At 35.8% G+C, this 24867-nt stretch overlaps 1 protein-coding gene across 4 annotated transcripts in view; it reads left to right on the plus strand.

Annotated features, from left to right (window-relative positions):
• The first annotated feature begins 13932 nt into the window (after nt 1–13932).
• LOC143983301 (short stature homeobox protein) overlaps nt 13933–24867 on the plus strand; it is a 59883-nt gene continuing 48948 nt past the window's right edge. The window contains exons 1-2 of one of the 4 annotated variants that reach the window (XM_077482827.1): nt 13933–14401; nt 18748–18956. In XM_077482827.1, coding sequence (XP_077338953.1) covers nt 14134–14401; nt 18748–18956 — 477 coding nt within the window. In that variant the 5' untranslated portion in view covers nt 13933–14133. The remainder of the gene's footprint in view (nt 14402–18747; nt 18957–24867) is intronic. The other 3 variants (XM_077482826.1, XM_077482825.1, XM_077482824.1) reach the window with 3 other exon arrangements.

Below are 24867 nucleotides of genomic sequence, written 5' to 3' on the forward strand. Positions count from 1 at the left end.
TCATATTTTTTTTTTATTTTTTTTTTTATATTTATCGTATTTTACAACTTAAGAATTGTAAGTATGTCTACATAATAAAACAACTTGAGTTGTTTCACACAATTGGAGATCATTTTGAAAGACATATAGAATTTATCAGACCTTTGTCTATACTAGAATTATATCGGGTCTGTTTTAATGCACAGTGGTAAGGTTGTATATAATTGTATCTCCATGGCTTGTAAGCTGTCAGGTGGGGAACGTACAAGCCTGGGCAGACTGCAATATAAGCATTATATAGAGAAGTCAGACTAATTAGGACCACTGCCCACTCCTGATTTGGATGTCAAATAGTGCAAGAGGTGCAATCCTTTGCAGCAAGGTGGGAGGCTGCTTTTGCCCAGCTATGTCCAAGCGGATCTTAGCTTTGAGCCTTGCCTGGGGCTAAAAAGCTAAGCACTGGCTTAAAATGGCCAGAATAAGCAGCCAGGGTACTCCTTCCCAATCTCCATCACCCATAACCACTGATGAACAAGCCAGAAGAACGGATTGCTCCATGAACGCCCATCAACCTCCACTTACATACTAGCATTTAAAATTAAAAAAAAAAAAGTAAAAAAAAAAAAAGATTGATACTCGTTTAATCGCCTGCAAAAGCTACTTAGCTTTGCCCATTTGGACATAATTCCAAATGACTTATCCTCTTTGTTACTTCTTTCTAAAATATTTGCCCTTTTGTATCCTTTTGTATCCTTTTGTATTATTGTCACAGACTTTTTTTTTTTTTTGCAGGTAAAGCGAATGTTATTAAATAGTGTGATTTGTTTTAAAACCTAAACAGAGTAGTTACATTTAGGTTAATCAAGTAGTTTTTTTTTTTGTTTTTTGTTTTTTAAATAGACGCATATATTACTTTTTTTAAGTCCCAAAGTGTGTGTGTGTGTGTGTGTGTGTGTGTGTTAAATGATCGTTCATTTCTCTGCCTACCTCAAACAGTCTATTCGTTTCCCCTGGCTGGCCAAGGCTTGCTTTATGTGATGTGATATATGGCTTGCTGAACACTGTTAATAAAACTAAGGAAATGTACACTGCCTATAGTGACAAAGTATTTCCTATTGCTACATCTCATTAGTGTACCCCCTTTAAGCCCAGCTTCGACTTGGTCCGTGGAAATAGTTTTATTTTTATTTTATTTATTTTTTTGTTTAACTATTTTGCTATTTTGAAACTTTAATATTGGATTGTGTCTAAGAATGGGAGCTATGGCATTGATTTTTATAGATTTGTGAAGAGAAAACTTTGCAGAAGATTTGAGCTGCAAGTAAAAGGCGTGAGGAGTGCATATGGGGAAATCAAGTCAGCCCTCTAATGAATAATGTGAGTATAGGCATATAGTATGAGTATAGGCATATAGCATTACTGTTAGTAAACGCCAGCCCTTGTGTAAATCTCGCTTGTGCGTTGGAAAAATACAGCACTTCATTGATAGGGGTCTTAACAATTGTCTCAGTATATAACAGCTCATTTCTAGGCTGCTTCTCGTTTTTCTTTTTTTTTTTTCTTTCTTTCTTTTTTTTTCAGGCTTCCCGCTGCTAATTCTATGCATGTGTGTAAATTTCTTTTTTTTTTTTTTTTACAACTTGTACATAATATTCCCCTGAGCTGTACATTCCTCGGAAAGTAGATGGCACTGGGACAAATGAAACATCATAAACCTCCTCTGTATCTCCCATTTACAAACGTTAGCTTCCTGAATGATTAAAACTCGTCCTAGCCCAATTACATCTAATAACTTGTATGGTGTCGCAGTCTTTGCATGTCCCTGGTTACCAATTGCTTCAATTAGATCTTCTTGTCTGCTGCAAAGCAACAGGGACGAGCTTCAAACTTTAGAACATGTTAAACTAGTTCAAATGAGCATTTTACAATTAAAAAGAGAGTGAGTGAGAAAGAGAGAGAGAGAATGGTCGCTTTGTATTTGTTGCTTTGGTCTAATAATGTTAGTGTTGAACAAAAAAAAAATGATATATATGTATATCATCCTATTACTATTTAAACTTTGTAGAATACAATCTAAATAATATGTTTAATTAATGATTGCATCAATTTCCATTTATTATAGACGGATTGAATTGTAATATGTATGTGCTTGTGTATCTGTGAGCTAAATATATATATATATATATATATATATATATATATATATATATATATATATATATATTCCTAATTTCTATATATTGAGGTAGATAGATAGATAGATAGATAGATAGATAGATAAATAGATAGATAGATAGATAGATAGATAGATAGATAGATAGATAGATAGATAGATAGATAGATAGATAGATATACACTTTGTTTACTTTATATATAAATAATGGCATACAGTGTGATTTTATTGACATTGTTATCACTAGATTATTGAAGCACTTAATAGTAAATTAAATCTATCTATCTATCTATCTATCTATCTATCTATCTATCTATCTATCTATCTATCTATCTATCCATCCATCTCTCTCTCTCTCTCTCTCTCTCTCTCTCTCTATATATATATATATATATATATATATATATATATATATATATATATATATATATATATATATATATATATATATGGATAATTTACTTTTAAGTGCTGCAAGGATAAGGATAATAAGTGTATACTGTATGTATGTATATATAAATAAATAAAAAAATAAAAAAATAAATATATATATATATATATATATATATATATATATATATATATATATATATATATATATATATGAAAAAGATATATATATATTTAAAAATTATATATATATATATATATATATATATATATATATATATAACTATACTTATATACAATAATATATATATATATATATATATATATATATATATGTATATATATATATATATATATATATATGTATATATATATATATATATATATATATATATATATATAAAGATAGGTAGATTGCCTTATTGCCTTGTTATAGCAGTTCTTTGTAGCCCTTCAAAGTAAGATTTCCTAAAAGGTACTTGCTGTAAATTAGTGCTGGTAAGATACAATACAGTCCCCCTAGTTGTTAATAACAGGCGCTTCTAACTGAGAGGAAACGTAGGTAGGAAATAAATGAAGTTTGTGTGATTAAAAGAATCCGGTCTAATTATGAAAATGTCATTTATTTGGGTGACGGAAACGTTCAGGATCAATCAGCTTCAATTAGGATTAAAGTGAGCCCATTCAATGAAATCTATTAGCTTCTCATTTTAGACACGGATTCAGCGCATAAATCAATAAACAGCAGAAAAGAGAGACCAGTGGCAAAACACAGGAAAAAAAAAAAAAAAAAAAACTATTACAACCCAAAGACTTGTAAAGAGGCATCTGTAAAATTCTGAACCCTTTTGATCAATACGATGAATATTTAATAGTTAAAAGAGAAAAATTGAAATCTATTAACACCATCTCCTCCCTTCTTATTAGGACTACACCATGCCCTGAGACTTGTTTGATTTTGGAGCTCCAGAAAACGACATGGGCAGTCTCGTCTTAAACCTCTATTAAATACCTCTCGTTCTTCCTGGCTCCATCAGAGATTTTTCTAACACGCCAATGTTCGCCAGCCAGCCTCAAAAAGTCTTTAAGCCTTTTTTTTTTTTTTTTTTTAGAGAACTTCCAGTGTGACGTCAGGGACAGTTAGGAAACAAACTTTAATGTGCAAATTGTAGATCACACAAAAGTGACCTCTTCAATAACGTTGGACAGACCTCAAGTTCAATGCCATCGCCTGATTTTGTAGAAAAAAAAATCATTTGAAATTCAAATTGTTTTTTTTTTTTTTTTTTTTTGCACTATGACACGATTCTCCATTCATGTGGTTGGTCTGGATGCAATAGCCGGTGTGTGTGGCTGTATTTTTTTAAACTTTCGTATTTTGCTTAAATACACTAGCCTATTGATAGTTGTATGACAGCCAAACATGGCAGAAAAAAAAATCCTGTGTGCCTGAATCGGAGAAGTATTTCAAGCCCCTGTGTCTAGATTAATATTTATATGCTACTATGTCATTTTAAAGCAAGCCATTACCCCAATTAATGGAATTATAGGAACATACATCATTGACCCTATGCAGGCATGTAGTTAATTATGCCCCCCTAACAGTTTTCTACTCGTTATCTGTGAAATAACAGGGATCTGAACGTCCAGATTATATGACCTATAGCACTTGTAGCAAGAAAGGAGTGTTGTTCCTGGGTCTGATGTTTAATTACTTTTATTTCCCCCCTTTTATTCCATGCAAAAGCTGAAAATGATTTAGAAGTCAAAATAGACGTTAGATCCAAAGGGGTGAAGGGTTCTTGCTAACTAAATTATACTAGCAGTGGAGTAGAACTTTGCAAATCCCATTTCAACCTTTCCCCCCCTGCACCCACCCACAGAGAAGATTATATTTTACGAATTATGTTCATATAGGAGCATATGGGTAGAGCTGTTTGTTCGTGTTCTGAAGCCTATGTGGGAGGTCTGAGAATTATAAAATATATATGGAAAGCTAGAGGGCCAGGAAAATGAAGGTGCTTGAAATGCAGTTTATTTATGAGGGAGATACACTATGGCTTGTGTATGAGAAGGGGGTTGTGTTTTTGTCTGCTGGTAGCAGGGCCTTGCTGGTTTGTGGCTACTCTGCAGCTTGTAGGTTCAATATGCTTTGCTATGATTTCAGGAACAATTAAGCCTTTTTATTAAACTATTATTTCCTCTTGGAGTCCCTTTTCCACAGAAGAAAAACTATTTTTAAACATGTAGGACAGGGGTCTCCAAGCTTTCTAAACAAAGGGCCAGTTTATTGTCCTTCAGACTTAAGGGGGGGCAGACTGTGGTCAACAGGAGTGGAAATTTAACTGGCATTAGTTGGAGTAAACATTGTCACGTTTAGAATTGGGGGAGGAATAGCTCCCAATCCTTGTTATCATTGGGAAGAATAGCGCCTCATTGCTGGTATCATTGGAATAGTGCCCCACTATTGGTATCATTGGGAGGAATAGTGCCTCATTTTTGGTGTCAGTAGGAGAAATGGTGCCCCATAATTGGTGTCAGTAGGAGAAATGGCACCCCATAGTTGGTGTCAGTAGGAGAAATTGTGACCCATAGTTGGTGTTAGTTGGCAGAATAGTGACTCATATCAGTAGGAGGAATAGTGCTCCAAGGGCCAGATAAAAGCAGGCAAAAGGCCACATCCAGCCCCCAGGCCACAGTTTGGAGACCACTGATGCCTGAACCCTAAATGACTTTGATAGGTTAGATATGGCAACATCCATTAAAGTTGAACTCCAGACAAGCAGTCAAATATATAAATGAGAATTGTCTTACCTGCCAAGGAATTATACTTTTATCTATCCAAACCTGAGATTTACACTACCCTGATAGACATCATAGTCAGTTTCTTTTCCTGCCACTGCTCTTTGATTTGACAGTAAAGGACCAGCAACAGGCTTATGAAGTCATCCCTCTGCTTTCTTCTCCTTTAAGCTTGTCTCTTCTCTTCAAATGTGAATATAGGATACCTGACTGGCTGAAAGTGTTGACCCTACCTCTTCTAATGTAAGATCTCTTTCATACTGAGGCAGTTTCCAGGCGTTTTAGTGCTAGAAATAGCACCAGTAAAGTGCCTAAAAACTGCCTCCCATGCCGTCTGAATGTGAAAGCCCAAGTGCTCTCACACTGGGGCGGTGCGATTTCGGGATGTTAAAAAAAGTCCTGCAAGCAGCATCTTTGAGAGGGGGTTTTGGAAGCGCTGTATACAGCGCTCCAAAAATGTCCCTGCCCATTGCAATGAATGGGCGGTGCTTCCGAAGCACCTGAGAAGCAATTTGGAAGGGCCGAAACACGGGCATTTTTAACCCCTTCTTTGGCAGCTAGCGGGGTTAAAGTGCCCCACTAGCGGCTGAAAATTGCCACTTAAACAGAGCTAAAGCTCCTCTAAAAAGAGCAGTGCTTTAGCGCTAACGCACGGGCAGCCCCAGTGTGAAAGGGGTCTTAATGCTGCTGTACAGGAGGGTAGAAATACCATCAAATGCAAGTATTTATACTAGCTACTTTTAAAATACATTTTTTATTTTAAGTACATACACAACAGTATTTATTAATATCTAACTGGAGTTCAACTTTACCATCTGTTGAGATGATAGGGAAACCACAGATTTTCGCCAGTTTTCTGGAGGGCCATAATAGAGGAATTGTGATGTTTTCTTGGATGGTTAATGCCTAATTTGAAAAGCAAACCCAAGTGTCTACACACTGCGCCAGTTAGAACCATCCATTTGACAAATGCTTTATATGTTTAGTTTATTCATAAAGTAAGGACATTTAAAACAATATTAAAAAGTAAAAATTGAATACATTGTAGCCTAACAATACTTAGATGTGATAGCTACATTTGTTTTTGTTTTTTTCATTTGGCTTGTTTTCCTTTATTTTCACCTGATGATTCTGACAGTAACACGCTAAGGGGTTGATTTACTAAAACTGGAGAGCGCAAAATCTGGTGCCGCTGCACATGGTAGCTAATCAGCTTCTAAGAACTGTACTTTTATTTTCTTCATCAGCTCGTTTCCCACATTATTGCCTTTTGTATCACTTGACCCTTTCTCTTAGATTGTAAGCTCTAACGACCGGGACCTCTGATTCCTCTTGTATTGAATTGTATTATAACTGTACTGTCTATCCTAATGTTGTTAAGCACTGTGCAAACTGTTGGCACTATATAAATCCTGTACTTTAGCTTGTTCAATAAAGCTTTGACAAAAAAATAAATAAGTTGATTGGTTTCTTTGCAGAGCTGCACCAGATTTTGCACTCTCCAGTAGTGAATCAATCCCTGATATCTTAAAGTGGAGTTCCATCCAAAAGTGGAACTTCCGCTCATTGTACTCCTTCTCCCCTCCGGTGCCACATTTGGCACTATGGGGGGGGGGGGGGGCAGGATACCTGTCTTTCACAGGTATCCTGTCTCCACTTCTGGGAGCTGCTGGCTTTTAATTTTTGCAGTGGTGGGCAGACCTCCACTTTAAGGCATTTCCAGCCTTGATGGAAGAGAAATGGAGTCACCTTTGGGCATCAGCATTGCCAATCAGGGTAGAGGATAGCGCAGATGCACTAGCAGAGATGGACTTGATTTAAAGTAATTGTAAAGGATCATTTTTTTTGTTAAATAACAAACATGTCATACTTAACTCCACTGTGCAGCTCATTTTGCACCGAGTGGCCCCCGAACATCCTCTTCTGGGGTCCCCCCAGCAGCTCTCGCAGCTCCTCCCTGCATCAGATAACCCCCTAGGAGAAGCTCTCTCCCAAGGGGGTTACCTTGTGGGTGCGCTCCTGAGTACAGCATTTGCGTCCACAGACACCAATGCCAAACTCGGCCCCACCCCCGATGCCCGCGTCATTGGATTTGATTGACAGCAGTGGGAGCCAATGGCTGCACTGCTATCAACCTATCCAATCAAGAGCTGAGACCCCATGGAGAGAGGGACAGCACGTCCCCGCCGAAGAGATGAAGGGGCTCAGGTAAGTAAAATGGGGGGACTGGGGGGGCCAGTGACTGTCATGTGTTTTTTCACCTTAATGCATAGGATGCATTAAGGTGAAAAAACACAAGGGTTTACAACCCCTTTAACAATTACATTAAGCCTCAAGTTGAACTCTATACTCCATGCACGCTGGGCTTAAAAAAGTCAGCACCCTTGGCATAAGTACATAGTTTAGGAGAGTTTTAAGTTTTTTCTGCCAGAAAGGTTGTTTTTTTTCTGCCTCCTAAGGCGTAATGTACACGGGACATTTTACAACCTCTCCTGAACGATTTAACTTGACAGATAGCAACCGTCATTTAAAAACATCAGTTTTGCCGCGTTTACATTTTCATGTTTTTTTTCAAATAGTCATTTACAGGCCATTACAGGCATTTGCCGTTTCAAATGCCTCTTTACAACCGTCCTGAATGCATTTTTTTGCCTTCCAAAAAAATTGTTTCTTCTAAAATTCTTCTAAACTCAACTGCCTAGAAACTACTATAAAGGAACCTGTGTATATGTACAGATAACATAGAGGAGAGTTCAGGGGTAGCTGAAAAAAATGCCCAACTGCTCCTAAACGTCCGTTTACCAGCAGCAGTATACATGAGGCCTAACTCAAAATATGCCTAATGTCCTAATGTGCATGGACACATAGGATAACATTGAGATGCTTCTACAGGCAGAACACAAAACTCCTGTAGAAGCAACGTTTTTTAAGCCAGTATGCATGGAGCCTTAATACTGAGTTTGAAATATGCCTAATTGTAACGTGTATGGACACATAGGATGACATTGAGCTGCTTCTACAGGCAAAACGCAAAACTATAGAAGCAGCGATTTTTAAGCCAGTGTGCTAAGCAGTTTTTGTTTCCTTTTGGGATAAAGGGTTTAAATAAATGAATACAAGCGGATCATTGTAAGGGCTCATGCACATAGAATGTTTTAAATATGTGCTTTCACGCATTTTACCACGTCAACGTTTTTTGGACTTATAATGTAAAAATGTCAAATGTGGCTAAATGCAGCTTGACGCGTTTAGACACATTTAGTTGTGTTTTTTGGCCTTTTCCGTTTTTACTGCTCCTGGAAGCACAGGCTGGTTGTTTTTTTGTTTTGTTTTGTTTTTGTATTTTTTTTACTGGCACTAAGCACTTATGCCTCCAAATGCCTCTGGCAGTTTATGTATGCATGGACACATAAGCTAACATGGTGGGCCTTTTAGATTGCCCCTAACAGCAGCTGTAAAAACGTCCTGTATGCATGAGCCCTAAGTGGTAATTGGTTAGTCTCACCCCTCTAACTGCCACTTTTGCTGAGCAGCTTGGTCTGTTAAAGGAAGTTGAAAAATAACAGAATTGGCAGGATTACTAGGTTAATTTAAAGGGGAAAAGCATAAAAAAAGAAAACAAATGCAGCCACCACATTTATATTGGCATTGCAAAATTTTAAATATTTGTTCATAAACAATAAGCACAGCTGTTTTATCAGTGGTTCCTGATGCTTATTAAGACAAGGTAAATTAAGCAGAGTCCTAGGACAGAGCCCAGCCATGCAATGTAGGCACAGGAGACCAGAGATTCTAGGAGTTCTGTTACTATGGAAACGCTGGAAGTGAAATAAATCTCCATACCAAGCATGATACAACCTCCATCGAACATAACTGGGATGTTATAGTCTTGCTATGTGAACCTGATCACTGCCACCCTCACTTTTTTCAAGAGCTGCAGTGCAATGTCAACCCCAGCACTTGGCTTGGCTTCATTACTGCTTTGATGTTGGGAACCTCCCAGTCCTAAACCGAGCATTTAATTAGGGTAATCAAGTGTTTATTTTATCCCTGTCCATTTATTGAATGCTAGAACTTTCTTGTGATATGCTAAGCTATACAAGAAAAAAATGCATTGCAAAACTATATATATATAATATATGTATATATATATATATATATGTATATATATATATATATATATATGTATATATATATAAAATCTTGAAGGCTCTCTGATACATGTAACAAGCTCTTTTGCATAAAGATTAATATGATTTAAGTGGTAGTGCATAGGGAGCCTTCCTCTAACCAGTATGGAGTTTAATAGGCGATGGATGAGAGATGAAGCTTCTTGTAGAGACACACTTTGCCTGATGCTTATCAATGTCAATTGCAAGCTGCCATATTGCTCAGTCTCCTGGGAAAGTGGAGCGCTACTTGTGGCTTTTGACAAGGCTCTGGGTATTTTTAGAACCTTTGCCCTCGTTCTGTCTTCAGCACCATTGGTAATACAGAGTGGTACCAGACTTCATATTCTATAGATATGATAGAAGTTTTTGTCTATTTTTTCTGATTTCTAGGAGGTCGTTGATCACACTGACCTCCCAATATCGGTACAGCTTCACTCTTAGCTTTTCATTCTTTGCAGAGGTTAATACATCCCTGCAGCAAGGGTCATGTCAAACCCAACACTCTAATGTATACATGTGATGTTCTAAGCAATGCTCAGACCTGGGCTCTTTCCAAAAAATAAATGTATAGAAACAATAATTACAGCTATTCCTGTGATCACTGGAAATAATTAAAGCTAGGCGTGTACTTAGCATTCACATCTTCCAATCCCACTGATTAAAAGTCAACTTCTATTAAATATGTGTGTCAGTGTATGATCTCTGGAGCTGATGGTTGAAATATGGAGATTAGACTTTAAAGGGTCTCAAAAATCCAAAGTATTTATATCAGTTTACCTGTGCTTAGATGCGGTGGCTGCACTTTTTTTCCTTTATTTTAACCTGGCATTAACTCACTTTCTGCCCTAGAGTGACAACCAGTGTTATCCCCCCTAGGACAGAGTGAGTTAGGACCACATAACACTCCTCAGGACCACATAACACTCCTTAGGACCACATAGCACCTCTCTCTTCGCCATAACAGTTATGTATTCCACATATAGCAGGGAATAATACTCCAGAGGAGTTGAGTTACTAAAGGCACTAAGGGAATTTGCCCCAGAGCTTAGTGAATGAGCTGACTTTCGTCATACAATTATATGCAAGCATGCTGTTTTGTTTTTTCCCCCTTGCGAGTGATTGAATATTTTATGAAAAGTCACCACATTCACTAAGCTCTGGAGCAAATACCCTTGCAAAGTGAACAGCCTATTTGCCTTTAGTAAAAAAAAAAAAAAAAAAATCAACTCCAGAGAGCACAAGAAGATATGAGCTCACAAGACTACTATAGGAATGAACTGCGATTTGTTTTTGTACTTTGGATTAAACGCTTTCAATGATAAATTTAGCACACCAAAAGGGAGCAAATAAGAGAAATGTATTGTTAAGGCTTCCATTCAGTTTAATATATAGTAATATTTAATTTGGAAATAACCAGTCGGCACATATAACATTACATTAGACACACACTCGCCATAATGAAAACAGCTGGTATAGGGAACCTAAGCTGAATATTTTAGCAGCGACTATAATATTATATAGCCATGTGTCAAGATATCACCATGGTAGTACATCTAAATAATGATTTTGCGCTGATTTGAAGAAAAACATATAGAGGCTCTTTTTCTAATACTACTACTACCAGTACTAGTATTAAAAAAAAAAAAAAAAAAATATATATATATATATATATATATATATATACACACACATATATATATATATATATATATATATATATATATATATATATATATATATATATATATACACACATATATATATATATATTTTTAAAATGTATATATATATATATATATATATATATATATATATATATATATATATATATATATATATATATAGTTTATAGGTAAATCAGGTAGCAGTAGGGGGGATAGAAACGTCTGCCTGTCTGTTGCAATCATCAAGGCTATCTAGTGTCACCTTGGGGGGTGACCTTGTCCCATGGACTTGAGACCAGACCCTAGACACGACCAGCACTCAATCCTAGCACAAATTGACTGTACAGAAGAGATCAATGGCCACAATGACTCTTGAGTCGCCTATTCCCAGTCCGCCTTGTACCTTACCTTGTTCAGCCGAGCAAAGCAACACTACAAGGGGAAATATTGTTTGCAAGTGCAGATGTTGCGGTCACATAGCATTCATTGAATCCATCATGTCCTTTGAAATATGGATAAAGCAGGATGTGAAGCTATTCCCCCAGCCAGGCCCCTGATCACATTAGACACCATTCTAGCAATCCATCAGTACCACTGTAAACTTAATGTTATTTAGAGTTAATGCTCGCTGTAATTATTTTTGCCTTGTAAATATGTTAATTCGCTTTAATATTGACGATAAACTGACATTTACAGTAGACATTCATTTATAATCTATATTACCACCGCATAATTTAATAGAACAGGGTTGGCTGATACGTCTCTTGATATTTGGCTGAGACAAGTTTCTTACATATAGGAGCAGATCAGAAATTTAAGAAATAAAAAGGTCACCGATTGCGTTAAATGGACTTAAATCAGGGCTAATATAGATTTAGATTGTGGCATGATGAGGAAGGCTTAGAGGCTACATCCAGGAGCTGAGTAGTTGCCCTGCAACCCATCCTCTAAAGTGAGGCCCTGGCATTCCTATAAACTTGGTGTGAGCCTTTTTTTTCCCCAGGATTTGCCTAATTGAACACGTTCTCCGAGTATATTGTTAAAGGAGCACTGCAATTAGACACTTCCCCTGGAAAGGAAACAATTGCATCTAGTGCATGGGCAAGCATCTCATTGACAGCGATCTCACGCAGGCTTTGGGTGGAATTAATTATGTAATGTGATTAAATAATGAAGGCGAGGATGAAATCATGGAAAGCTAACCCGTTATGAAATGACATTCAACGCTGCAGACACTTGTAGGGGATCATTTACAGTTTTTCTTTCTTTATTCATTTTTACTTCAACTTTTATTTTAGATTCATCAATGTATCTGCAAAGTCAACGTAAATGAGGATATTTTGATGTATTTTAGTAGAGTGGGATAATCTGATTTACTAAGGGAGCTTAGAACACTCATATTCACACAGATTGATTTAGTAAAGGAGCTTGGAACATTCACATTCACATAAAAAGGAGCTGGGGACATTCACATTCACACAAAAGGGAGCTGGGAACATTCACATTCACACAAATTGTTCCCTAAAGGAGCTGGGAACATTGATATTCACACAAAAAGGAGCTGGGAACATTGATATTCACACACAATGGAGCTGGAACATTCATGTTCACACAAAAAGGAGCTGGGGACATTCATATTCACATAAATTGTTTCCTTAAAAGAGCTGGGAACATTCATATTCACAAAAAAAGGAGCTGGGAACATTCATATTCACACAAAAAGGAGCTGGGAACATTCATATTCACAAAAAAAGGAGCTGAGAACATTCACATTCACACAAATTGTTTCCCTAAAGGAGCTGGGAACATTCAGATTCACACAAAAAGGAGCTGGGAATATTCATATTTACACAAAAAGGAGATGTGAACATTAATATTTACACACACAAAAAAAGGAACTGGCAACATTCATAGTCACACAAATTGTGCGAATGTTCACTTTAATTATCCAGTGGTGTGCAGATGAAATAGAGATTTGCTTTTTTACATGGGTGAATATTTCTAGTGAATCATCACATACTTGTGTGAGCATTCTCAGACCCTTTAGTAAATCAGCCTCTACATTTTCCCCAAAAGAAAGGTTGTCTGCTAGCAAAATGGCAGAATTCTAGCACCTAACACAATCTATATACTACAAATGTCCAAAAACGGAGACAAAACTGGTATTGGTTCTGGCTGGAACGTCCATTATTAATTCATTGAAGAACAGTGGTCATAATACTGCCCAAGTTCATGATGAGTATCCTAAAACGTGTCTTTTCTGATGAGTCCAGAATCTGTTTCCTAGGCACCAGCCAGGTCTACAAACCTGACCATAAATGAACCCTTTCAGGAGTTATTTACTAAGAAACAGATGACACAAGGCTATCGCGAAGATCTCCAGGTTCTTTTTGCTCAGTGGTCCTCAAAAATGACAAAATAGTATTTTTTTCGCACTTGGTTTTGGCCATTGTACATTCAGCTAGCTTGCATTAGCCCTGTTTCCATATTTGTCTTTTTTTTTTTTCTTAGGAATATTTTTTTTTTTAATATATTTTTAGTTGTGTGTTGCTGGTTTTCTATACAAAAGTCAAGGTGCACTGATGCCAAGCAGTGATGAAATAAGAAGAAAGCCAATTGCTGGACTGAGGTGGGGGGGGGGGGGGGATAGCTGCTAGGAATCCGCCTGCAACTGTGGAGAAGTCAGTAATTGCTGGAGACAGGGAGAGCTGGGAGGGGGGGGGGGGGGGGTTGGGCTGAACTATCCATGTATAAATAGTGTGATCTCAAATTGAAAGGCATAAATAACAGCAGGAGTGATCTAACCCTATGCAGTTCATCCTCGTCGTGAAAAAAAAAAAAAAAAAAGGGAAGGAGAAACAATAAAAAGCTTCCAGGGGACGTGTAGATCTCCTACTGAAAAAAAACCGAGTGGATCTCTGTGGGTAGGTGCTACAAGATCACAGGGGCAGCCATGGAAGAACTTACAGCTTTTGTATCGAAATCGTTTGACCAAAAAAGCAAGGAGAGCAGCGGCGGTGGCAACAGCAAGAAGGAGACCATCACCTACAGGGAAGTTTTGGAGACGGGCTTGGCTCGGGCCAGGGAGCTGGGAAACTCTGATAGCAACCTCCAGGACATTACAGACAACACCAACCACTGCCCGCTCCATCTCTACAAAGAGCACACAGACATTGACAAGGACAAGCTCAAAGACTACAGCACCAGCAGGATCTCTGAAGGTAAGTATGTGCATGGAGACAAGGCTTGCTTGCCTGCCTACCTGCCTGCTTGCTTGCTTGGACTGGATCAGCGCTGCTGTGCTTTTTGGTTGAGGTCAGCAAAAGTTCCAGCCATGTCCACACTGATCTGTACTGATTCAGCTTTTAACAGCTGTATTGTTGCATGTTTGTCCTTCTATCCCTCCTATACATGGGTTAATTCTTCCTGGGCTGCCCATGAATTCCATCCGATCATTGAGTTTTAAAGAACATCTGGTTTTTGTGTAATGCATGTTGTCTTTTAGCCTATTGCTTTTTTTTTTACTATTTGAAATATTCAAGATTTTTTTTTTAAAAAAAAAGAAACCCTGCCCTATGCTGGTGTTCCTTTGTTATGTAGAAAAGGGACATGGCTGAGCTGTGAAATAAAGTTTGCACAAGTTACATTGTGATTGTTAGGAAGTGTTTTATTTATTTATTTATTTATTTTTTGCAATGGGGCCCAGCGACAACCTATTCTGCACTCACTCACATCAAACAGCAACGTTGTCCCTCTATCTCTCAATCAAAGCCATCAAGTGGCCGGACACAAAGGCCACATCGGTTAAATTGTTTCTGACCCGGGCAAACAGGTGTCCTTTCTTTCAAACAGGACTATTCCATTGGAAAGAAAAAAAAAAAAAAGACATATTGCAACCAGCCTGCAAAACATGTGGCTCAACTAGGGGGTGGGGGGGAAGCCCAAAACGTTTTCATCTGGTGTGACTCAAGGTGAAACTAAATTAAAAACAAGACAAGTGAGAGAGCAGGATAAGAGGACATGAGTGATTTTCTATTTTACTCTGAGCTGGGTGACACAAACAGGAATATTCCTATACTGAGCATTGAGCTTGATTTACTAAAGGAGTTGTGAATCTTTACACATAAGAGAATCTTTACACAAAAGAAACAATATCTATTATATAAAAAGTAACATACAATGATGCAATCATGTGAAAAGAATATTCCTATTGACCTATGCCATCTGCTATGATTCTGCATGCGATTTGGTAATTAAAGTGAATATTCATCCAATTTATTAGGTGCTCATTTTCAACTCCTTTAATCTCCTTTTCAACTCCCTTAGTAAATGAGCCTAACGCTGTCTGCATTATCCCCTTATTTTGCCTGCTGCTATTATAAACCACAATTTTCCTACATCACATGCAGGCTTTAACATTGATCGAACAAGTGTTTATTGTCTTGCCAGCAACAAGCACACGACACAAATAAATATCCTGTTACCATTTGCAACATGCAAAACTGCAGATCCCCTAAATATATTTAATATTTAATACCATGTCATATGTCAACACGTGGGTCTTTTAGATTTTAGAAATACTTGGGATCCTCTAACAATGTATATATATATATATATATATATATATATATATATATATATATATATATATATATATATATATATATATTTTTTTTTTTAAAGTCACTATTGTGCCTAAAATAAAAAAATAAATAAAAAAAAGTCAGCTGTGGCCTTCTAACACTGGCAGCCCCAACAGCAAATGTAATAAAAGTTTAAGTGGACCGCAAGAACAAAAAAGGATTATAAGATGATTAAAACTGCGTACAAGTACTCTATAAACACGTGGAAACAATTACACGCCCATTTTCTTTACAACCTTTGCAAAGTTAATTTTATATAATGGATTACACCAAACTGAGAGAAGTTTTGGCAGGAGGTTCCAATAAAGAGCAATTTTACAATTTAGAATTTAGCTGCTCATCAGACATTCTGTAATATCTATCTATCTATCTATCTATCTATCTATCTATCTATCTATCTATCTATCTATCTATCTATCTATATATATATATATATATATATATATATATATATATATACTTTTTTTTTTTTTACTATTTAACTACATTTTTTTAATGCTGCCTAAATGCTGTTTTGTACTGCAACAGCATGAGTGTTTATAGATAAATTATAAGGGAAAGCCTTGACACTTGACTATCATATTTCTAATTGAGGCTCCATTAACCACCTCCAGAGCCACTTTCTTGCCTTGTTGATTGAAGAATCATTGATAAAAGCTTCACTGACTGTTCCCTGCATTCTGTACAGCACAGTTCTGTGTTAATGACAGACGAGCCTACTGAGAGGCATTTTATCCTCAAACTACCGAATACATGATTGCTACACGTTCTATCAAATATACTATAATTTTATATATAGTTGATGTCAGCTAAAGTGGTTGTTGCATGTGCTGTGAAATATACACTATCACTAAATGACAGCTAATTTACTTCTGGCTGCTATATGTGCAAATGAATACACTATAATCTCTTAACTACATCATGTCAACTAATTTACTGCTATACATGCTGTAGAATACACTATATATATATATATATATATATATATATATATATATATATATATATATATATATATATATATATATATATATATATATATATATATTACACTTTTTATACATTTAAAAGTCAAATAATTGATCTGTGGCTGCTATACGTGCAAAGGAATGCACTACTTAATATGTAAATGTGAAATGTCAACGACATTGCTGCTATATGTGTAATGGAATGTTCTAAAACTATCCACTAAATAACCTTCCTTATGCTGCTATATGTGCAAAGGATTCATCTGTGGCTGACATTTGTACAACTATAAAATTATTCAGGCATTTATTGCCAATTCATTTAACTATGGGTGCTAGGTGTGCAAAGGAATACACTTATCTCTGGCTGCCATATGTACAACTATATAATTATATATACATTTATTGCCAATTCTATTAAATATGGGTGCTATATGTGCAAAGGAGTACACTACATACATTAATGTCAGCTAATTTATCTATGGCTGCCATATATACAACTATATAACTATATATGCATTTATATGCATTTAGTGCAAATTAATTTAACTATGTGTGCTATATGTACAAAGGAATACACTATACATTAATGTCAGCTAATTTATCTCTGGCTGCCATATGTACAACTATATAACTTTATATGCATTTATTGCCAATTAATTTAACTATGGTTGCAATACACTTATCTCTGGCTGCCATTTGTACAACTATATAACTATATATTCATTAATTGTCAACTAATTTAACTATGGGTGCTATATGCAAAGAAATACACTATATACATTCATGTCAGCTAATTTATCTCTGGCTGTCATTTGTACAACTATATATTCATTAATTGTCAACTAACTTAACTATGGGTGCTATATGCAAAGAAATACACTATCATGCCAGCGAATTTGTCTCTGGCTGCCATTTGTACAACTTTATAATTATATTTATTGTCGTCTAACTTAACTTTTGAAACTATATGTGCAAAGGAATACAATATATATATATATATATATATATATATATATATATATATATATATATATATATATATATATTATAATTAATCTATGGCCATTATGTAGGACATGGAGTACACTATTTATTTTTCCTATTCTTTTTTTTTTTTTTGTATTGATATATTCTCTTCTGTTATTTTTTTCTGTTCATTCTATTCTTTTTTTTTTTTTTTTTTTATTCTGTTCCATTCTCTGCACATCTGTGTCTACCTATGTATTTTCTGCATGCACCCCTGTCATTAATATACTTAGTAAAAGACTGCATGTTGTAGGTGTCTAGGAATGGTAGGTTTGTTAGGTGTAAGCCCTGGCTGTACAGTGACTCCAGTGTTCTTCTATAAACCCAGGAGAGTGGGTAGTGTAACATTTGCTGATAATCTATTTATTGTGTGTAATGAAGCAACAGAGCCGAGTGTGTAGGGCCACTGACTGGATTCATTATCATTATTAAATGATATTAAATAGATACAAATCCTTGGTCCCATTGTATTTGCATTCGATGTGTCTCCAATTGATTTGTGTGCCTGTGTTCTCTACACCGCTTTTGGACTAATATAAATCGATTGAGAATACATTAGAAGGTATCTGCTAGAGCGGGTTAGTTCATGAAATACATGGCGGATAAAGAGTAATTATTAAGATTACTGGCTTCTTCCTACTGAAGGGAAATCAAATTGCATCGATTTTTTTTTTTTTTTTTACTAGGGCAAAAGAATAAAAAATGAGAATACACACAATTGTTAATTGAAGATCGTGTATGAGGGTCATTTATCAAAAGAGGGTTCGCTAGTTATTGTGAACACAAATGGAAGGGGGGGGGGGTGCAGAGTTATCAAAGGACAGGCCTTTTGAAGTATTAGGATTTAAGTCCATAACTGTTGCTAGAAGCTCAGAGGCCCCAGCCAAGGCTTTGATAACATGCTCACACCTTTCACTTACTTTCTGGCAGGCATCTATGAGTGCAAAGACAAGAGGGACGATGTGAAATCCGAGGATGAGGATGGGCAAACCAAGCTGAAACAGAGGAGAAGCAGGACGAATTTTACATTGGAGCAGTTAAATGAACTTGAAAGACTGTTTGATGAGACTCACTACCCTGATGCTTTTATGAGGGAAGAACTGAGCCAAAGGCTAGGACTGTCTGAGGCCAGGGTGCAGGTAGGTGCTAACGCTTCTATAGGTCCTGAAAAATATGGTAGATCCAACGGGAAGTGTTACTGCTAGTATTTTGGAAAAGAAAAAAAATATCACAGAAAAATAAATTGTTATTATTATTATTTCTAATGATAATAATAATACTAGTAATAATAATGACGATGCAATTAATAATAATGAATGTTACTGTAAACCTCAGCTCAGTTAGTATTTTGTAATAAAAAAAAAATCACAGAAAATAAATTGTTATTATTATTATCATTATTTCTAATGATAATAATAATAATAATGATAATGCAATTAATAGTAATGAATGTAACTGTAAATCTCAGCTCAGCTAGTATTTAAAAAAATAAAAATAAATAAATAAAAAGCACAGAAAAAAATTGTTTTTATTATTTTTTATAATAATAATAATAATAATAGTAATGATAATGACGATGCAATTGATAATAATGAATGCTACTGTAAAGCTCAGCTAGTATTTTGAAAAGAAAAAAAAAGCACAGAAAATACATTTGTATTATTAATATTATTATTTATAATGATGATAATAATCATGACGATGCAATTAATAATAATGAATGTTACTGTAAACCTCAGCACAGCTAGTATTTTGAAAAAAAAAAAAAAGCACAGAAAATAAATTGTTATTATTATTATTATTATTATTATTATTATTATTTCTAATGATGATAATAATAGTAATAATAATGATGATGCAATAATAATAATAATAATAATAATAATACTAATATTAAATGATGATAATGACGATGATGATGATAATATTATTATTATTATCATCAACATCATATATATTATTATTATTATTATTATTATTATCATCATCGTTATTAATTATTAATTATTATTATTTCTAATGATGATAATAATAATAATATTAATATTAGAAATAATATTAATATGGAAGGTGATTATTCCAATGATGATTGTAAAAATAATAAACAATAGTAATAATAATAATAATAATAATAAAAATAAATAATGATAATGATGACGATGATGATAATATTATTATTATCATAAACATCATCAAGATATTATTATTATAATTATTATTATTATTAATATCATCATCATTATTAATTTTGTTATCATCAGCATAAATGTTATTATTGTTATAAAAAAAATAATAACAATACAAATATTACTGTCATCATCATCATTATTAATATTGTTATCATTAACATCATTTTTATTATTGTTATTAAAAATATATATAATAATACAATTATTATTATTATTATTATTATTATCATCATCATTATTATTATCAACATCATCATGAATATTATTATTATTATCATCATCATCATTATTATTATTACTAATTTGATATTCATCATCATCATTTATATTATTATTGTTATTATTATTCTAGACTGACATATATAGAATAGACGCGTATTTCGCATCCAATCAGCAGGGCCCTGTTGTGTACATCCATGGAGCTGTATCCAGGCACAATTTGGCACCACATGCACATCTAACCCTATTAGTTTTCAGCCCAATTTTCCACCTTATGTCGTTGCCACCACCGAATAAAATAGGCCTCTTTAAAGGTTATTTGGCTGCTTTGGGGCTGGATTATCATGAGCCGGGGGGTAAGGGTGCCCCAGCTGACCTACTTGACAGGCATATGGATTTATGACATCCAAGTCTACCCCATCTGCTCACTCGCTGCTTTGAAAGCGCTGGAAACACAATCCTGAAAATGATTATTTAGTCAGTAAAACGTATTTACGAGCTTTTAGCTGAGCGTTCAACGTTTATGACAGGACGCATTGAATTAAATCTCTATTTAGACATAAGTTTTCCTGTCCCAGCAGCAATCGATAAAGAGAAAATAAGTCAAAGCTTAGAAATAATTGCGATTTAAAAGCGAAGTGCAAATTGAAGCATGTAAAGTTGTATGCAGACACTCCAGAGCCACAAGTATAGATGGTACAATGGAGATGGGGAGAAATCTTGGACAGTTCTTTGCTTCAACTCTTCATTCAGACTATAGAAGTAAATAGGATAGTGCCGACGGTGTATGTTATGTATAGTAACTATAAATAAACGGAATATCTACATTTGGGGGAAATATTTTTTTATTTCTATTTTTTGCATTGCTCCCTGTATGAAATGGTTATTGTATTGCTTATTGTATAGTAGTGATAATCGCTTATTTGTGGGGTTTCAGTCTGACAACCACAGTCCGTATTGATTTTTATATTGCTGATTTACAAAGTGCTCAATGTTGCTTATATCTTTGCTTTGACAATGTGACCGCACAATCCTTCAGTGCTGATTATATTGTTGCCCTACAAAGTGACCTCGCAGTCCTCGGTGCTGCTTATATTGCTGCCTTATAAAGATACCACCCCAAAGTCCCCATTGACGTTCATACTAGGGACCGCACCCTTACTACTGGGTGCTTATATTGCTCCCTTGTACACGTTGACCACACAGTCCTCCAGTAATTGCTGCTTATGTTCTGTCTTATACAAAATAAGCGAGCGGTCCCTATTGCTGACACTATTACACTGACCGCACAGTCTTCAGTACTTGCTGCATTTACTGTTATCTTACACAGTGACCACACAGTTCCTAGTACTTGATGCATACATTGTCTTGCACAGTGATTACAAGTCCCAGTTGCCTATATTAATGCGTTTCACAGAGACCGCAGTTTTTGTTTTTGTAGTCTTACATGGTAACTAGCCTGTCCCCAGTACCGTCTGCTTATATTGTTTTCCTACACAGTGACCACATAGCCTCCAGTACCTTCTGCTTATATTGTTGTCCTACACAGTGACCACACAGTCCCCAGTACCTGCTGCTTATATTGTTGTCCTACACAGTGACCACACAATCACCAGTGCCTGATGCTTATATTGTTGTCCTACACAGTACCCAGTACCTACTGCTTATATTGTTGTCAAACACATTGACCACACATTCCCCAGTACTCGTTGATGCTTATATCGTTGTTCTACACAGTGACCACACAGTACCCAGTACTTGTTGATGCTTATATTGTTGTCCTACACAGTGATCACCCAGTCCTCAGTACTTGTTTATGCTTATATTGTTGTCCTACACAGTGAACACACAGTCCTCAGTACTTGTTGATGCTTATATTGTTGTCCTACACAGTGAACACACAGTCCTCAGTAATTGATGCTTATATTGTTGTCCTACACAGTGACCACACAGTCCCCAGTAGTTGATGCTTATATTGTTGTTCTACACAGTGACCACACAGTACCCAGTACTTGTTGATGCTTATATTTTTGTCCTACACAGTGATCACCCAGTCCTCAGTACTTGTTGATGCTTATATTGTTGTCCTACACAGTGAACACACAGTCCTCAGTAATTGATGCTTATATTGTTGTCCTACACAGTGACCACACAGTCCCCAGTAGTTGATGCTTATATTGTTGTCCTATACAGTGACCACACAGTACTCAGTACTTGCTGTGCTGTCCTACACAATGGTCACACAGTCCTCAGTACTTGACGTTTATATTGTAGCCCTACAGAATGACTACAACGTCCTCAGAACTTGCTTTATGGTTGTCCTACACAGTGACCACAAAGTTCTCAGTACTTGTTCTATTGTTGTCCTACACAGTGACCACACGCTGTACTTGATGCTTATATTGTTGCCCTAAGTAATGACCACACAGTCCTCAGTACTTGCTGTGTTGTCCTATACAATGGTCACGCAGTCCTCAGTACTTGATATTTGTATTGTTGTCCTACATAGTGATCACACAATCCTCAGTACTTGCTTTATGATTGTCCTACACCGTGATCATACAGTCCTCAGTACTTTGCTTTATGATTATCCTACACAGTGACCATACAGTCCTCAGTACTTTGCTTTATGATTGTCCTACACAGTGACCATACAGTCCTTAGTACTTTCTTTATGATTGTCCTACACAGTGACCACACAGTGCTCAGTACTTTCTTTATGATTGTCCTACACCGTGACCATACAGTCCTCAGTACTTGCTTTATGATTGTCCTATACAGTGGCCATACAGTCCTCAGTATTTGCTTTATGATTGTCCTACACAGTGGCCATACAGTCATCAGTACTTGCTTCATGATTGTCCTACACAGTGACCATACAGTCCTCAGTACTAGCTTCATGATTACCCTACACAGTGACCATACAGTCCTCAGTACTTTGCCTTATGATTGTCCTACACATTGACCATACAGTCCTCAGTACTTTCTTTATGATTGTCCTATACCGTGACCATACAGTCCTCAGTACTTGCTGCATATACTGTTATTACTTTTACTGACCATGCATCTTATTCTCGGCAGTTGTGTTTCTTCTTTCCCCAGGCCTGAGAACAAAGTCATTCTAATGTGATGTTTTTTTGTACATAAGCATTCCCATACTAAACACTTCCTTCCCCCCTGTCCTAAGTAAAGTGTGGGATTATAGGGTTCCAGCACAGTTCAGAGCATGTTTGTGCTAGGCTCAGTTCACGTGAAGGATTGATCTGACTGTCCTAACCCAGCGAATACAAAATAGAAAAAAAAAATAAGTATTTTTTTTTTTTTTTTTAGCTAAAGGGGATGTCATTGCCAGTTCTCACGTTCTAGAACTGTAATATCTCCTCGTACCTTGATGTACTGTTTCTATAAAAAAAAAAAAAATGACTTGTAATGGGGAATTCTGCACTGCCTCCTCTTAGTACTTTATTAGAGAGCAGCACCTTAACAGGATGTTCAAAGTTGCACAAAATCATATTCTCAGCCAAAAAAATGTCTATATTGATTCAGGTGGAGGGAATGCCAACAAAAAAAAGGAAACAAAAGTGATTGCTTTAAAAATAGCTGTATATATTTAAAAAAATGAAGCAAATGATGAAATAAAAAAAAATAAAAAATAAAAAAGGAGAAGAAAGGATATATATAAAAAAAAAAATGATTACAAAAATGAAAATAATACAGGAGTAGAATCACAGGGGCATTTTAATACTTGCTGGCTTGTAGTAAAAGCCATTCTATCAGCACACCCTGTCCTTGTTGTTAGAAGATCCAGTTTCAATTTAGAGTGGAAATTTGCTGTAAATAAATTGATGCTCCTATGTCTTGCTGGTCCTTATTAACCTTTTATTTTTAGCGTGTCCTGGAACCCCATACCACCCAGCTGTCAGGGTTATAATTGAAAGTTATGAGACCATGGTGAGGAGCAGGCAGTAATTCAATTACAAGGAATATCTCTTGGTTTATGGTGCACAGCTAAATTAAATGTCATTATTCACTGTCTCTAATGGAAATCAAAAGGAAATCAGATTAGGGTATTTGTGAAAGGAATCATTGAGTGATGCTTAATGAAGAAATAACTGTCTAAAACAGTATGCTAAGCTTTACTTGGAGTATTCCTGTCTAATTGGAACTGGTTGCAAATCGCCACACACTGATTCGTTATTGCTTAACCTACTGGCTAATTTATCACTTTTATTTATCATAAGCAGTTTTTTCCCTTCATTTGATGTCTCCCATGGAGAAAATCTCCTTATTTCTGCAGCCTCCCTATTTGCAGAGGTCCCTAGCTAATGCGCCAGGAGCTATCCAAGAGATGACACCAGCTCAAATCACATTACACACTGATTGCACATATGCACTTCTCTTTGTTCACAACTACATCCACAATACATAGATTTGCAGCCTTCTGAAATATTCCTTGGATTAAAATGTAGTGGGGTGAAGGGTGGGGGTAGTAGTTTGTTATGATGAACAATCTTAAAATCTAATTTCCATGTCAAATTTACTGAATTAGCCTAAAATGACACCTTTAGTATATTCGTTCTATAATGATTTTATTTTTTATTTAATGTATCATTAAGGCTACTTGATATCTAAAGCCAATAAC

This window comes from Lithobates pipiens, unplaced genomic scaffold (genome assembly GCF_037356315.1).
Source record: "Lithobates pipiens isolate NorthernLeopardFrog02 unplaced genomic scaffold, aLitPip1_a1.2 Scaffold_16, whole genome shotgun sequence".
NCBI lineage: Eukaryota > Metazoa > Chordata > Amphibia > Anura > Ranidae > Lithobates > Lithobates pipiens.